The 16,699-nt window shown below is 37.0% G+C and overlaps 1 protein-coding gene across 1 annotated transcript in view; it reads left to right on the plus strand.

Moving 5' to 3' along the window:
- whrna (whirlin a) overlaps positions 1-16,699 on the plus strand; it is a 146,154-nt gene that overhangs the window by 88,387 nt on the left and 41,068 nt on the right. The window contains exons 4-5 of the mRNA XM_015051789.1: positions 13,144-13,427; positions 15,219-15,255. Of these exons, the coding sequence (XP_014907275.1) occupies positions 13,144-13,427; positions 15,219-15,255 (321 nt within the window). The remainder of the gene's footprint in view (positions 1-13,143; positions 13,428-15,218; positions 15,256-16,699) is intronic.

The following is a 16,699-nucleotide window of genomic DNA, read 5'->3' on the forward strand; positions in this document are numbered from 1 at the left end:
AGAACCACCCTATATGGTGGTGGCCCACATGGGTTTGTCCATTTAGGGCCCATGTGGGCTGTCGTGGAACCCGTGGACATATGGGACCCATACATCAGCCCTCCTTTCCCCCACATGGGGCCCACCTGGGCATGCTGGCTGGGTGGTGCTTTGGCTAGCTCCATGCTAAGACACGTTCTATTTTGCTCTAGATTTTTACTAGAGCCAAGAAAACTAAGTATTGTTGTTACCACTGTTAGTTCCTTATAAATATGATTACATGCAGCTATTAGATGGTCTGGAGCAATACGATCGCAATGCTTTGTGTAGGTGGTGTCTTTATGTAGCCTGTTAAATAATAGAGAATCTGCTTTTTCTTGACATTTTTGGTTTTGACTGCAGTGGTCTGCCGAAAAACAGCACAAGGGATTTTTAACCACTTTTTTACCATCACTTACTTTTATCATTATCTCAATAAACACCAGGAATGATGACATCCTGAGTCCGGATGGCCGGTTCCTGCTGCAGCCGTCATGTGTAGATCTTAGTATGCGCAGGGTGAATCTGTGGGCTGATTCTGACACATTTCATTCAGGCAGGAGTCGGACGGGCCTCACTGCTGTCAGTGTTGCATCATTAGGCCAGCCCTCCACTCCTCTGATCAACCTTTTCACAAGCCGACTATTAATTTAGAAATGTCTGGCCAAGCATGGATGAAATGCAGATAAACAGGTGGAACTTTTATATTTAGTTCAGTTCAGGTTATTTACCGCAGCAAGTTAGTGCTGCATGAATCTAAACTCATCAAAAATAAAGAAGTTCAGATCGTCTCAAACTGAACTCCAGTGGCTTCAGCCGTCAGATGAACGGATCTTCCTCTGGGCTGCGGTGGAACATGTTGTTCTCATTTCAAACGTTTCCGGACCGCTGGGCTGTTTGGATAGAAGCACCATCGGTCCTTATTCCCCCAGGACACGACGGAGGCAGACGGAGCGAGGATCCTCAGAGAACGACAGGCAGAGCATAGAGGTGGTCTGAGAGCTCGGATGTGATTGGATGATGTGGCCCAGAGAGGAGAAGAGGTCCGAGCTCAGAGCCCTGGGGAACTCCAGTGGTGAAGCCAGTTTACACAAAATAACCAAGCAGTGAAAGTTGAAGCAGTTCTGGAGAAAACAGGGGGTCCAAACTGGTATTAGCAAGGAGTACCGGATAAAACGGCCCATTTGGCTGCGTTCACCCTGCAGCCTGAAGTGACCCAATTCCGATTTTTAATGCGACCTGTATCCGATCTTTTCATGGCAGTGTGAACAGCACAGGTCGGATTCTTTCAGAATGTGACCCATATCCGATAGTATCCGATTCAAATGCGACCATAACGTTCAGGCCGCCTTCATCCGAACTGAACTGATTCTCAACAAATCTCACTATTCTTCATCCTGATAAGCGCAAGCGGGAAGAAAAACAACAACCATGACGGATTATATGAGGATTAAGTTGTTAATATGCTGCTCCGGCCGGATAACAACTTCTAATATGTAAGCTAAGCTCCACCGTTAGCCTCCATGTTTACTTCCGCAAACACTGAGCACTTCTTCTTTTTATGGCGGTTGGCAGAACACTGAGAACGCTGACGCTGTGGCGCCCTCTAGTGCGCATGCGGGACACTTTCAGGTCGTTCACACTGGAGGTCACTTACAGCCAGCATATATTTGGAAGTGTGAACATCCACAGCAAAAAAAAGAAATAAAATCAGATTTGACAAAAAAATCAGACTTGGGTCACTTCAGGCTGCAGTGAACGCAGCCTGAGAGCTGATGGTTGTTATTTTACGTAGATACTTTGATCTAAATGAGTCGGAAAATGATTCAGAAGTGGATGTTACCGCAGCCATCAAACAGCTTTGTTCCTTTTCACCAGCAGGATTTTGAACCGGCTGCAGTCAAAGCAGATGGTGGATGGCCGTGGTCGGACTCTGTAACAGAACCGGGACCGGCCAAAGGATAAAATACGAGGAGGAGAAACAGGGAGGAGGTGATGGAGATGTAGACAATGAGGGTTGAAATGAGGGGGCAAAGGTTAAAGAGGAGAAAATTAGGCCTGATTAAGAGATAGTATGATGGAGCAGAGTGAGCCAGGGAGCAGAAAGCTGTGGGGAGCAAGAGATTAACCTGTTAAAATAATGAAAAACCTGAAAAAACATCAGTGAGCTGCATGAAAAGAAGAGCACAAGGAAAACTGGACATCCTTTCTTTCCTTTAGGAACAAAGTCTGCATCCGACAAGAACTTTAAAAACTGTTTCCTGCTCATCTACAAACCTTAATATTTGCATAAATGAACTCATAGTTTAAGTTTGAGCTTCGGTCAAGTTGAGAATATAATAACTTCAACAAAACAGACATTTTAATATATTTTATATAAACTGTCTCTAAATTATGCTGTCGGATCAAAACAAGCACATTTTAAACCTAAAGGTCATATTCATAAAATACAATTTAAATATGAAAGGGAAATGACGGATTATTAGGGACAGGCTAGAAAAAGATAATTATGAGATAGAAGTCATAACTAGAATAAAAGTCATAAAACTAGAAAAATAAAGTTGTAATAATACGAGAAAAATGTTTTAACAATATAAGAATAAACTGTTATAATTCCTAACAATAATCATTGAGCATCTTTATTCTGGTGTTTTTGTTTTTTATTCTACTAATATGATCACTTTATTCTCAGTGTAAGCTATAGTTTTATTAAAATATTCATTTAGGTGTGATTTTAAGTACATTTCTTAGTTAATTGTGAAATTAGCAGAATAACAGCAAAGTTTTGCTTTACACTTATAATGGAAATGACCTTTAAATCGGTCAGTTATTGAGCTGAAGTGACTTTTGCTGTGAAGTCCCTTGAAACGCCATTTAAATGAGCTGAACTGAAGTCTGTAAGCTGGGAAAAGCCGTTTCCCAGAACTGGGATGCTGATCGATTCCTCCAGATTAGAGCGGAAATGTTCATGTGTTCAGACGCCACCAGCAGAGGGACGTTTTAATGGTTTCAGTGGAAACCAGTGAGCTCTGCTCCTCAGTGCTCCGGTCTCCGTCTGCCCTAACAGCTCTGAGTGTTTTTCCCCAAAACAGCTCGTAGCTCAAAGCTGCAACATTTCACCTTGCAGGGGGAAAAAACAAACTCCAGCTAAAATTGATCAAGAACTTTTCACATAAGTCTTAAAAAAGCTCCCAAAAGAAGTGATTTGAGTCGCCGCAGCAGCGATTAATCTGCAGACACCGGCGGCTCCCGGATCCTCCTGATTTAGAAACCGAGGTTTTACAGAGTTTCAAACTTTCCTTCACACTGCGGCTGCACTCACACCAGCCCTGTTCAGTCCACTTTAATCCAGCTCCGGTTCGTTTGGGGAGGTGAGAATGCAGACTAACAAAACGAACTCGGGTCCGCCTCAAACCCTCGGTTCGGTTGAGGTGAACTCTGACGCGGTGTGAATGCAACCGAATCGGAGAACGCTCCAAAAGCAGGAAGCTAACTACAGCGCAGAGCATGACTCTCGAAGATGGTAACCTTTGGGGGCGTGGCCAGCAGCAGCTAATCTGCATAAAAGTGACAGACATCTAAAACAGCTCATTCTGAATAAAAAGCTCAAAACACGCAGAACAGATGAGGTGAAACCTCATTACCTGAGGTTTGTACTTGGTACACAAAATGTAACAAACATGTTTTGTCTTTAGCTATGCTAACCTGCTGAAGATGAACTACAATAGGCTCCCTTTAAGTTGTTTCTCCTGCCAACTCACCTTCAGTTTATTTTCCTGTGCAGCTCATTTTCACTCAGAAATGCTGCTGTTTGTGGCGCTTCCTGTGCCACAGGCTGCCACACATTAAACAAAACCACAACATTTCCTCCTCAGGTCTGAACTGTTGCCAGGGTAATACTGCAACGGTGCCAAAAATACCCAGAGCTCAGCTTTTTTCTTTGAAATTAATCTGATTCCTGCAGGAGTGGTGCTCACAAACTGTACATTTTAATTTCAGGAAGCTTTCCTATCACACTTATCAAATATTATTTATATTTATCTTCCTTTGAACTGCCTCTGTTTCACTTCACAGTTATTCACTACTTTGTGCCGCCGTGTCGCATCAAATCCAATCATCCTGAAGTAAGAATTGTAACTAAATTTTGAGAAATTAAAGGCATTTTTATACCTCAACATCCGGAAAAAAAGTTTCTGGTGATGGAGGAGCTGAGTCTGATTTTTGGCAACAATATGATTTATCACTTATTTTACACTGCAAAAGAACAAAATCCTACCATTAATTTTAGTCTAGTTTCTTGTGCAAATATCTAACAAGACAAACTAACTAAAAAGTAACTTTTCAGCTGCATATAAAGGCTTAATTTAAGTAAACGATTCCTAAATATTAATGAAAAGGTTCTGGTTCCATTGGCAGATAAATTAACTTATAAAGTGGGAAAAATGTCTTGTTATAAGTGGAATAATGTAGTAATGTTTTAAGGAATCATTTATTTAAAACAAGCCTGCATTTGTTGCTAAAAAGTTACTTTTAAGATAGTTTGTCTTGTTTAAAGTGTAATAAAATATTTGCTCTTGAAACTGGACTAAAATTGGTTGGTAAGATTTAGTGTTTTTGCAGTGAACCACTTTATTTAACGCTTAGATTCATCATCATACAGGAGGAACCTGAGTTCAGATGTTTTCTGGGTTAATCCCTTTAATGCCCTTTAGTTCGTCCCGCTGAACATTTCTATAATAGATTGTATAACTTTACTGGTTTTTTACTGGGGGATGTGTTGATGAACCTGCCAGCAGCTTAATGTGTTGTAGAGCTGAGCTGCTGCTCCGCAGCGAGAAACAATAAAAACCCACTTTAATTGTCCTGAAGTGCATCAGGGATCCAAACTGACGGTCGCATTTTAATAGAGCAGATTTACATCCAGGTGCAGAAGGTGGCTTTAAAATGTCAGTTTTCTTTACACTAATCATATTCAGACGGAGCAAAAATGTGTTTTTGTGACATTGAGACATGAGAAGTCCAAAGTGAGGATATTTCATATTAGTCGTCTTTTCCTCCTGAGGGATCAGGTTTATGAGGAAAGGTAATTAAATGTTGTAAATTATTTTATATGGATCCGTTTATGAAAGTAATGCTGATTTAACTTGCAAAGACAAGCTGTGTATCCACTTATATGGAATCCAGTCAGGTAAATTAAACATCTGTGATGTAGAAATAAATAAATCCTCAATCTACTTATTTATTTTCTTCTGTCGGGGTGGATGTTGCATCATCAATGGGAAATAGTTTCCCAGATGTTATACTGAGGGAAGGTTTCCTGTGGATGAACCTTCGTCTGATCAGGTCAGGAGGGAAACAGGTTTTTTAGATAGTTTGGTTTGTTTGTCTCAGTGCAATGAAATCGAACTGCAGCAGCTGAAAAGGGAGCAAATGTCGTCATCTTGGTGTGGAAACGATCTTAGTCTCGCATTTTTCACATTTTAACATTTTTCTAAATCTCTCTCATGATTTTCAGACCTTTGTAAAAGTAGATAAAATCTGTTTTGTATCAAAGCACAAACTGATCTCCCAAAATTAGGGAAGTCAATAAATCATCCGATCACCTATCAATCGGTGCATCCTGATCAGAAACAGAAGTTTCTGGAGTTTCTTGTAATTTCTGCTCCTGTTCTGACCAGCATTCTTACTCAGATGCACACAGTCAACTCTACACTTGATATTAGCCAGATGTCTGTGTAAAACACAGGACCAGTGAATGGAAGAAGCTGGAAATCTCACTTTTCTGCCCTTAAACATGAAAGGTTTATCTGTATTACAGTGATGTTGCTGTAAACTGATTATTCTGAACTTCTTATTCTGTATGAAGAAACTCAAATTCTCAGACGTTAGCTGCTCTGCAGCACTTTTATTTGGCCCTACAACACAAACTTATGCTTCCTGTCAGCTGAGACGGCGCTGCATTTCAGACAGTTTTGCTGATTTGTTTGTTTCGAACAGTTGTTACTGAAATGGGAAAAGTTGCAGCACAATCAATCAACTCCGAGTCGACGGCTTGATTTGTTTCACTCTGTTTTTGAAGAATGTGGTTTTATGATACGCTGACTTTGATTCGCACTCGAAGCATAAACATCGGCAGCTGTTTAATTACCCAGAATGCAAAGCTGCAGGCGCTCTTCCTTCAGACATTAACACAAGAATTGATCGCAAGAAAACAAAGCGTTTATAATATCTGCTTTTATGTAGACTAAGGATGTCCAAAGTGAGGTCTGGGGGCCATTTGTGGTCATTGGATTGATTTTGTGCCACAATTAAAAAGTGATACAAATTGATGCAGACGGAGACTTTTAATTTGCAACAAGGGTAAAATTATTACGGATATAATTTTCTTACTCTGGAAAATGTAAATACAAGACAAAATGTTTCTGTTTTAGTAACAGACCATGTTTATCCAGAGACTTTTATTGAAAAGGCGGCCAAATCAGCCTTTATTTAATTTATTAAACTTAAGCAAACATAGCAAACCTTTTGAAAGAAAGTGACACAAATCATGTTCTTATTACTGAAAATAAATTTGTTAATTTGAGCCCAAAAGAATTTGAAAACCAGATGATTTTCTTTAAATACAGCAAACTTGCAAAAACTATGATGGCGCTTTAGAAAAAAGGAGGAAAGTTTCCAAAACAAACCTCAGAAATTTTGAGATTAATCTCAGACATTTTCTACAAACAACTTGGAAATGTTAAGCTTTTGAAACTCAAACAGATTCAAAAAGTTAAACGTTTTTGACTATTTTTTTTTATAACATTTCTGAGATTAATCTCAAATTATCAGAATTTGTTTTCTAGTTAATTTTCAACTTTTCAAACACAGATATTTCTCAGTTTTTTCCAGACGATTTCTGAAAATTTACTCATTTTTGTTGTTTAATCAACACTGCAAAAACAGACATTTTTGTCTGGTTTATACAAGTGTCATAAGTATCTTATGACACTTGAAATGCTAATTTAAACTAATTTACACTAATTTACAAATAACTTATCAGCCAGATAAAGGAGTTTATTTTGAGTCAATAATTTCTTAATATTGGTGAAAATGTACTATTATTCCACCTATAATGTCTTGTTATAGGTGAAATAACCTGCCAGTGGAACTAGAACTGGGTTGCTAGGCGACGGGCTTGGCTTGGCTGGGGTTGCTAGGTAACGGCTCAGTGGAACATTCTACCAACGGAACTAGAACTTTTTCATCAATACTAAGGAATTATTGACTTAAAATAAACTCCTATATCCTGCTGTCAAGTTACTTACAGGTTAGTTTTGTCTTATTTCAGAAACTGGACAAAAACAGAGGCTGAGAGGGGATTAATGAGGCGAGAGAAAAGGAGCTGCAGCAGCTAAATGACGGCAGCAGAAAGTGACTCACCTTCATCCACATGAGGCTGTTTGAACTTAAAATCACCACAGGAACGCAGCGTGAGGACATTTCCTCAATTTAAAACGAGAGGAAAAAATTAAAGGTTAGGTTTCTGCTAGATTAAGGCTGAGCTGAGAGGAGAGAAGGTGATATTTAAGGTTAAGATGAGAGTAAGTCTTCAGGAAATGAATGTGAGTCGGCGTAATATCCTGAGCCGTTCTCACAATGAAGACATTCACTGGGAGATTAATACGGCGAATTGGCGTTGTCTAATTTGTTCCTCTGTAATTAATGGAGTGGATTTAATGACGGTTATAAAACTAAAACAGCGTGTAATTAGAGCCAGGATTACAGTTGTGTTCATTTACAGGATACAGCAGGTGCAAATAAGCTAGCATGATTCATCTGAGCAGGTTTTATTGGTCCTGAGAGGGAAAAGGTTTCAACTGTCAGGATGTTTGCAACATGTTACACATTAAAGCAGAAATACTAATTATTTAAATTTGTTCTAAAAGTCTAAAACTCAAAACCACAAAGAACATTTCTTATTAGTCCCACAGGTTTCAAAAAGACTGAAAAAAGTCTGGCTTATTTTTACTTAAAGGAAGGAAAATCAATATTTTCTACATTTTATACATTTCTGGTTATTTTCTTATTATTTAAAAAAATATGAATGAGTTACCTGGCTTTTTAAAAAAAAATAAAGTCACCTGCATGATTTATTCCCTTTTTTAAAATAAAAATTGTTTTTGTCAGAATCATCACCATTATTATTGTTTACTGAGTAAAAATACTGAAGGTTTTAACTCAGCAGTGAACTTTTAAATTTCCCTCATAAATTCCTGTTGAGCTTTTAGATATTTACTCAAATAGAGGCTTCAAAATAAAATTTTAAAAACAGATCCAATTAAAAATGTTCAACAATTTTTGAAGAGAAATTCAGCACAGGACATACATTTCAAACTATTAACATTAATTATGCATATATAATAAATAAATTAGAAAAATATGTTATCAGCTAAGTAAAACTAAATTATTTTCTCATTTTAATACACTAAGCTAATAGATGCTAAACATTTACATCAGATTTCCTTCTTATCTTACTAGTTTCTCATTGATCACATTGATATTAAGTAGAGTTTTGATGTGTTGCTCAGCCCTGCAGACGTCACCAAGTAACAAATCTTAGATGTCATTTGTTCCTTTGTCCAACATGCTAATGATACCACTAGCATGTTAGCTAATGTTAGCTGACAGTAGCATGTTTGGTTTATAGTAGAAATGTGTTTTCGCTTGTTATATAACTATATGCTAGCAGGCAGTGGAAAACAAGCCTGTTACTTTTAAAAATGTTACTTTTTCCAGTAATTCTATGGTACCTGCTAGTTCAATAAGCTAATCTAAGGATTTGTGGTTTGGTGTTCCTGAGTGTTTCTGTGGAATGTAATTCCAAATTATTTGCAGAAAATTTGCCTCTTTGCTGAATATTTTCAGCAAACATATTTGGGCACCTTGGGAAGCTGAAATATTTAGCTGCAGCGCTACTGGTGTGTTTAGTAGATGTTAGCTTCTGTGGTAGCACCAGGACAGGCTCCACTGTTCATATAATGACAGTGATTAAACATTAAAACAGGAAGTTTAAAGCATTTTTAGAAATGGTTTCAAATATTCGACGGTTTTAGCGTCTTCAGTTGGTTCTGGTAAATAAGTTATTTAGTTAGTCATAGCTTTTTAATACTGCTGGCATAAATTAGTCCATGTTGACTTTATCATAAAATCCAACAAGTAGAGGCAGGAAGCCATGGAGGCTCCATTGTCACAAACACTTCTATAGATTCCCTAATTATCCAAGTAGAAAAACCATTTGTTGGACCCTTTCAAGCCTGCTGATTTGCTAATTGAAAAAGTAAACGTCTTTTGACTCTGCAGCATGAATTAAATTGAATCCCTAATCTTCAAAACTCAGCATCAGTTAGCTCCATGTTAATCCATTTCTGTTCCAGGCGACACAAGCTTTATTTTTAGCTGTTGAGGCGCGTTGTGATGGTAAAATCCTACTGTTGTGAACGTCAGGATAGCGGCGTGTAAGCCACTAATCCTCCTCCGTATGACAGGAAGATCTCCTCCTTTTTGTTTCTGTACATATAAAACCTCTGAATTAAAGCCGGTTGCTGCTGTTTTGGGGGTGTCCTCAGTTTGACCCCAGGCCCCGAGGCAAATAACCCGTCTCCATCAGCTCGCCTGTTAATAGGCTTTCCCCGAGCGGCGCCGCGGCGCCGCGGCCAGAGGTGCTGCTCGAAACGTTAACAAGGACTGTGTTCCCGCTAAGCCTCCTGGAAGCAGGAACCATATCTGGATGAGCCGGCGGGCTGCACAGAGGGAAGTGGATTAATAATTGAATTATTTACACCTGTTCTTTCTGCTCGCTGTGGCATGTCGGCGTGTCCTGCTGCGGTTTATCAGGACGGTTGCTGGAATCGCAAGCTGGGTTTTACTCACTTCATTCAGGTTTCTGGGCAGGCAGTCGCTGGGTTTCCATTAGAAATGTGGGCAAATATTTGTATTAATATCAGAAAAAAAGTATTTCTCCATAGTGGTGTTTGGAAATTACATTCAAATCACATGTAAATAAGTTCGTTCACATGATAAATTGTTAGAACTCGCGGCAGCGACGGATGTAAACAGTTGAGCCAATCAGAGGAGATGTCAGTGTCTGACTCAGGGCGCTTTACGCAACAAGCTCCACCTACTTTGGAGCTGCTACGTTTGCGGCGTTTTTGGGAAATTGTAGTCGTAGGTTTTACAGAAGAGCTACAGATTTAGTGTGTTTAAATAATGCACAAATTTTTATGACCTGTCTGATGCTGAGAGTTTGTAAAAAAAAAAAACCCAAAACAAACCATTTTCCTTCTGTTACTTCCTGTCATCTTTGTCATTTCCAGCAGTAGTAACTTCCTGTTGTTGATCACATGGCTCACATGGTGCAAAAAGTGTTTCCACTGCAGTTTTATGAAACAAATCTGTTTCTGAAAAACCACCTCACCTGGCAGAAAAACCTTTTATCGGTAAATAGAGATTTTACAGCAGGATGTTGAGTGTTTATACCACCGTTTATCATTTATCATGAAAAATTTCGTACGCCAAGAATTTCTATTTGTCATCATAAATTTTAGTTGATGTAAAAAAAAACTGACTGAAATATTATTTTTAATATTTTCTGCACCGTTTTTACGCCGATCCAATATTCATATTTTTATTGTTTTTTTATTGAAAATAATTATTTCTAAATCTTGAAAAGAAGTTGAGCAGAAATTGTGAAATAAGTAAAAATTAGATGTGTAAATATAAATAATGTGGGACATTCACTCCTTTTTAAAGGTTCTGCTTTTATCTTTTATTATTATGAAGATATACATATAGATTATTTTACTTATTAATTTTTCTGGTATTTTACTTGTTTGAAATAAATGTTTCATTTCATCTGTTAATGTGAAAATCTGTTCTATTATGTTCAGAATAAGAAAAAAGTTTAAGTTTTGCTCCAAAATGGAAAAACTTAAAAACCTGTCAGGCTTATGAATAATTTTAGATTTCATTTTAGTTTCTCTTCATTTTATTTTATCTTACATGTGACAAACTGTTCTGCAGCTTTGATATCAGAATAAATTATGTAGTATTTTTTTAAGAGGCTGAAACTTTATTTGCATATCCACTCCTTTTAAGTTCAAACTTTACATTCAAACTTGACTTCAAAGTAAATTCATCAAATTAAAAACAACCATAACTGGTTTGATTTACTTAAATGAAATCAGTTGGACTAAATGGCTTGTAACATTTTGTGTTTTAATTTTTAGTAAATATTAATAGGAACTGATGCTATTAAGGAAATATTAATAATTTTGCCTCAGTAGATTCTTGGTACGTTGCATTTATTCAGCCTGGCTGTGAGTTAAAGAGGAAACAAGTGAGTATTTACAACCATTTCAACCATTTTCCCTCCTTCAGCTTCTCTTCTCCCAAAATGTGAATTTATATCACGAGTTCATTCCACCGCTGAATATTTTAGTGACAAAAGTAATTACCTTCTTCCTCCAGCCATGCATGGCGGCGTGCTGAGATCAGACAGAGCAGCAGCAGAGAAACGGTTCAGTTTGCAGGTTTTTATTTTCTGGAAACCAAACGAGGTGACAGGAAATGATTCTGGTTTCCCTGCAGACGTTTCCCAGTCGAGCTCTAAGTTAGAAACGCACAATAAAGCTGGGATGAAGAGGAATATCTGTGTTTAGTTTCTACTGCAAATATCTTGGTTGAAGTCAATAATTCATTAACACTGATGAAAACGTTTTGGCTCCACTTGCAGATTTCCTAACTTATAGTGGGGAAAATGTCTTGTTATAAATGAAATAATCAGCACTTTTTCATCAATGTTGAAACTTTATTTATTTAAAACAAGCTCATATTGTAAGTTACTTTTATCTTATTTCAAGTTTACTAAGTGAAAATACTGCAGTGTGCTTCTACTTTAATATTCGTAAATATTAAGAAATTATTGACTTAAACCAGCAAGTTAGTTTCTTATTTCAAGTTTAATAAGATATTTGCAGTAGAAACATAACAAAAATATTTGGTAAGATTTTGTTTTTTGCAGTGAAGTCCCCAAAAACACACAAGTTGCACTGTAAAAACACAAATCTTAAGTATTTTTAGTCTAACTCCGAATGCAGATATTTTAGTTCACTTGAAATAAAACAAAACTAACTTAAAAGTAACGTTTCAGAAAAATATATTAGCTTTTTTCCAGTAAATAATTAAATATTAAATAAAAAGGACTAGTTCTGTGGCAACTTATTTCACTTTTAAGACATTTTTACAAGAAGTGAAAACATCTTCCATTGAATTAGTGATTTTTATAAATACAATAATTATTTACTGAAAACAAATTCCTATGTCTTGCTGAAACTAAGTTAGTTTTCTAAGATATTTGCACTAGAAACACAAAAATACTTGGTAAGATTTTGAGTTTTTGCAGTGTTAATAATCAATAATCTGCTACTTCAGGTTTTGTGATTCTTGTTATTGATTTATTTTATTGTTTCTGAAATGTTTGGAAGGGAAGGACTTCAGGTTTTTCCACAACCAGAGCAGGTAGATTTAATAAATAATAAAATCTACCATAAAAAGGTCAAAAAGGTCAAATGTTTTATGTTTCCTACGACGTTTCCTGTCAACTTTAAAATTCCTGTTGGCGTTTTCTGGTATTTTTTCAGTTAGACTTCATCTGAAAAGCTTAAATATTTTCAGCTGTTTGTGTGTTGAACACATTTAAGTTGCATCAGATCTGCTTGGTGAATTCGTGACTAAAACTCAGGTTAGTTTTTACCGACAGCAGAAACATGGGAGCCATTTTCCTTCAGACCAGCGTCTCGTTGGTTGTGTCTACAGAAAGGCTCATTACTGGCAGCTGAAGGTTCAGTTCAAGGTGTTTTAGTGTGAACGTTATTACTCCTCGTCTGCAGCCTGAACTCTTTGATCCGACGCTAAATTACTTTAAAGCCGCGTACGAACCAGCAGAGCAGTTTTAATCCTAATTATTTCCTTTGACCAAAGGCCCCGAGCTGCAGCTGCGACAATGGCCTCGCTCTGATTCATTAAACATTTCACACACCTCCACCTCTCTCTGACCTCTCACCTCTGACCCCATGCATGTATCAGTGTCTGCCCGCTCCGCCCTCGCCGCCTTGCTCGGCCCCTCCCACCACGCCTCTCTTCTCCGCTCCGTCCCCGCAGGTCGGCGACCAGATCCTGGAGGTCAACGGCCACAACTTCCTGAGCATCCCGCACGACGAGGCCGTCCGCGTGCTGAAGTCGTCGCGCCACCTCATGATGACGGTGAAGGACGTGGGACGGCTGCCGCACGCCCGGACGGTGGTGGGCGAGACCAAGTGGATCGCCAGCTCGCAGATCGCAGAGAGCTCCGCCAACAGCAGCGTGGCCAGGTCAGCTTCGCCTGCGGGATCTGATCTGGTTCCTGACGCTTTGGGCCGTCAAAACTCTTCTCACATGGGCCAAAACTGGGAGGTCAGATTGGATCCCTGGTCAAAAAAGTAACAGAGAAGAAGGGAACAAAAAAAATGAAAAAATGATCAAAATACTGACTTTTTAGGCCTGGTGTCTCCAAACTCTGTAGGTCAAAATGAGGTCAAATTGGATCCCTGGTCAAAAAAGTAACGGGGAAGAATGGAGCCAAAATACAGATTAATACATTATTAGAAATACATTAAAAATGCAAAATAATTCAGTGGTTAATTGGAGATTTTTACTTGCAGATTTTGAACCATGTGAAGCCAAAAAGAAGAGTTTTTGGTACAACATATTTACAGACAATTTTTTTTATCTCAAATTCAAAATGTATATTTTTGCACCTTTTTGGCTTAATTACTGCTCTGAATATGTTATTCTTTGTGGAAACTGCCTTTTTCTGAGTCTGTATATTCACGTTAGCGATTAATCGATTACTACAGATTAGCTGACGATTATTTCAGTAATCGATTAATCGCAAATAATCCGATTAATCATTTCAGCCTTACTGTATTGCATTCATAAATGAGTAAATATGTGGATCATTTTCTTTGTTTTACACTTTTGAAGTGATAATAATTTAATTTAATTTAATTTAGAGAATAAAACTGATTTATGTTTCAGTTTTGTCAAAAATAATACATGCCCAGGAATTAAGATGTTATTTTATAACTCTGTTCATTTTTTTGGTATTTTGTAATTTATTCTCTCATTCTACGAGGATATTTCAGGAAAATTAGAAAGTAATATACTTTTAAAGCGTCAGCTGGTTAAATTTAAATCTTTAAACTAAGTGTTTTAATACATCACCAGAGGGAGTGAAGTGAGTTTTGGCTTACGGTGTTTCCTCACAGCATTTATTTTATTTTAGACGTCTGTTTGTTGTATTTCACTCCAACCAGACGTCTGAAAACTTTCACTCTTCTCACGTTTCCCCTTCAACCATTTCAGAGAGAGAAGGAGAAAATAATGGTGCTTTGTGGTTTACATTTGCGTGTCTTCGCTCCGAATGCATTGAGGAAAATGGCTTGGAGACATTTTCCCGTTGCAGCGTCTCTCTGAACAACAGTTTCAGAGGCAGCAGCTGAGATGCAGCCTCAGAATGAGAGGCGCTGTGCATTCATGAGGATGGACGAGGAATCTGCTACGAAAGATGAAAAGCTGCCAGTCAACACGTTTCAAATGTTCCTTTCATCTTTAAAATATGTGCATAGAAAGCTGAGCTCAGCTCAATTTGTTTTCATTTTTTGTTAAAGTGAACATTTGTTTTACATGCATAAAGATGCTTTACGTTTTAGTAAGTTTGGTCTAAATAAGGCTCTTATTAATATATTTTTGTAAACATGGATGAATTGGAGTTAAATGACACAAAATAAAAATGAAGGTCTAGTTTTAAATATACCAGCAAAAAAGAGTAAAAAAATACAAAATTTGAAATAACTTTTTACATTAAATTAGATGAAATTGTGGCAGTTTGGATGTCTGAATAAATGTCCAAAATAAGATTTCAGACATTTTTATTTTGCTAATATTACTGAAGAATGTTTTTGTGTGTAATTATTTTTGATTAATTAGTAAAAAAAAGAAGAAGTTTAGTTATATTTTGATAGTCTCAGCATTTTTAAAAGATAGAAGCGATCTTTTTATCATGTATTAAATGCCATGTTTTCTCCTGTCATCATCAGTTTCTGCTGTTTGTTTCTCTTTAGCTTCTGTGTGGATCAAGGAGCTTCTGCAGCAGGAAAGGTGAGATTTTTATCTGCCTGTGATCTGAACAAACATCGTGAACGATGTTCAGGACCAGCGATGATGTTTGTTTCTGATTTTATCTGAAACAATGTTGTAAAGCCACACAGTTTCTCCTCTGCTGCTGTAATGTTTGCATAAAGTTACACTAATAAGCAGCAGAAAAACAAACATATTTGATACGTATTTTTACAATTGATTTGATATTTTCCATGTTTTGAGTTCATCAATGGGGTATATTTCCTTTATGGTGGTAATTTTCTGCTGCATCAACCAAAATAACTTTTATTTTTTCAGTCATTAATAGTAATTATAACTTTCCTCACAGGACGATTCTGGTTCTGTTTGACTCCAACTAAACCAGTAAACAACTTACTGGTTATTTTCAGAACCAGTAATTATTTGTTTATTTTTTTCAAAGAATAGAAAAGGAATTGTTAATAAATAAAATGCCTGGAATACGTGTAACTAATCTCCAGTTAATGTTGGGGCTTTTCTTCATTATAACTCAATTAATCATGAAATAGTTTGAGACTAAAATATTCTGTAGTTTCTGCCACTGTTGATATATTATTGATCTCATATAGTTTATATTTATGACTTTCATCATGGCCTGCTGTCGATATTTACTTCACTACATTTTATTTTAGACACATTTGATTGCTAATTGTTAGCTGAGAATGCTAAAAACAGGTAAAACTAAAATTAAAGCCAAATAATTGCCATCAAGCCAAATCATGTCAGCTTTTTCTCAAATTATTGCAATAGTTTAAATGCCTTCTATAACAAAATTATTGCGAATTGCAGCAATTTAAAAGCATAAAATGTAAGAAATGACAAGAATCCCAGTGATGAACCTTGTGGAACCTCACAATACATTTATTATGGATTTGTGACTCAAATAAAAGTAAAACTGCAAAACATTTAACCAACAAATCTACATCATGTATTTCAACATATTGAAACTTTGTATGGTTTCAGTTTCTTTTGTGATATTTAAGGAGGTGAAAAACTTTTTAAAGATGTAAAAATTCACCTGTTTTCCTGAATGTAGTTATTCACAAAGTATTTTTGTAACATTCACTCAGACGCTCCCTGATTTACATTTAAATGTTGCTAATTTATCCAAAAATGAGCCGTTTGTCCAGTTCATCTGACTTTAGTTATGTGAACATTTTCAAATGTTTCGTTGCTGATACAACCGAAAACTAAACCCTGGAATAATTTCATGTTAATGTAGAGACATTAAATCAGACTGAAACGTCTCAGGACCGCATGGATGAGCAGCAGCTCAAGGTCAGAGTGGAGCTAATGGGACCGTTGGGGATTTAACATCAAAACCGCAGTAAAATAATCCACATTTCACCTTTTGCTCTAAATATAATGTTTCAGGGATCACTGCTGCGTGGCAAACTTTTAAAAATCTAAGCAAATATTCCCCGAA

Source organism: Poecilia latipinna, unplaced genomic scaffold (genome assembly GCF_001443285.1).
Source record: "Poecilia latipinna isolate Pla-1442-1.1 unplaced genomic scaffold, P_latipinna-1.0 Scaffold1066, whole genome shotgun sequence".
In the NCBI taxonomy this organism is placed as follows: Eukaryota; Metazoa; Chordata; class Actinopteri; order Cyprinodontiformes; family Poeciliidae; genus Poecilia; species Poecilia latipinna.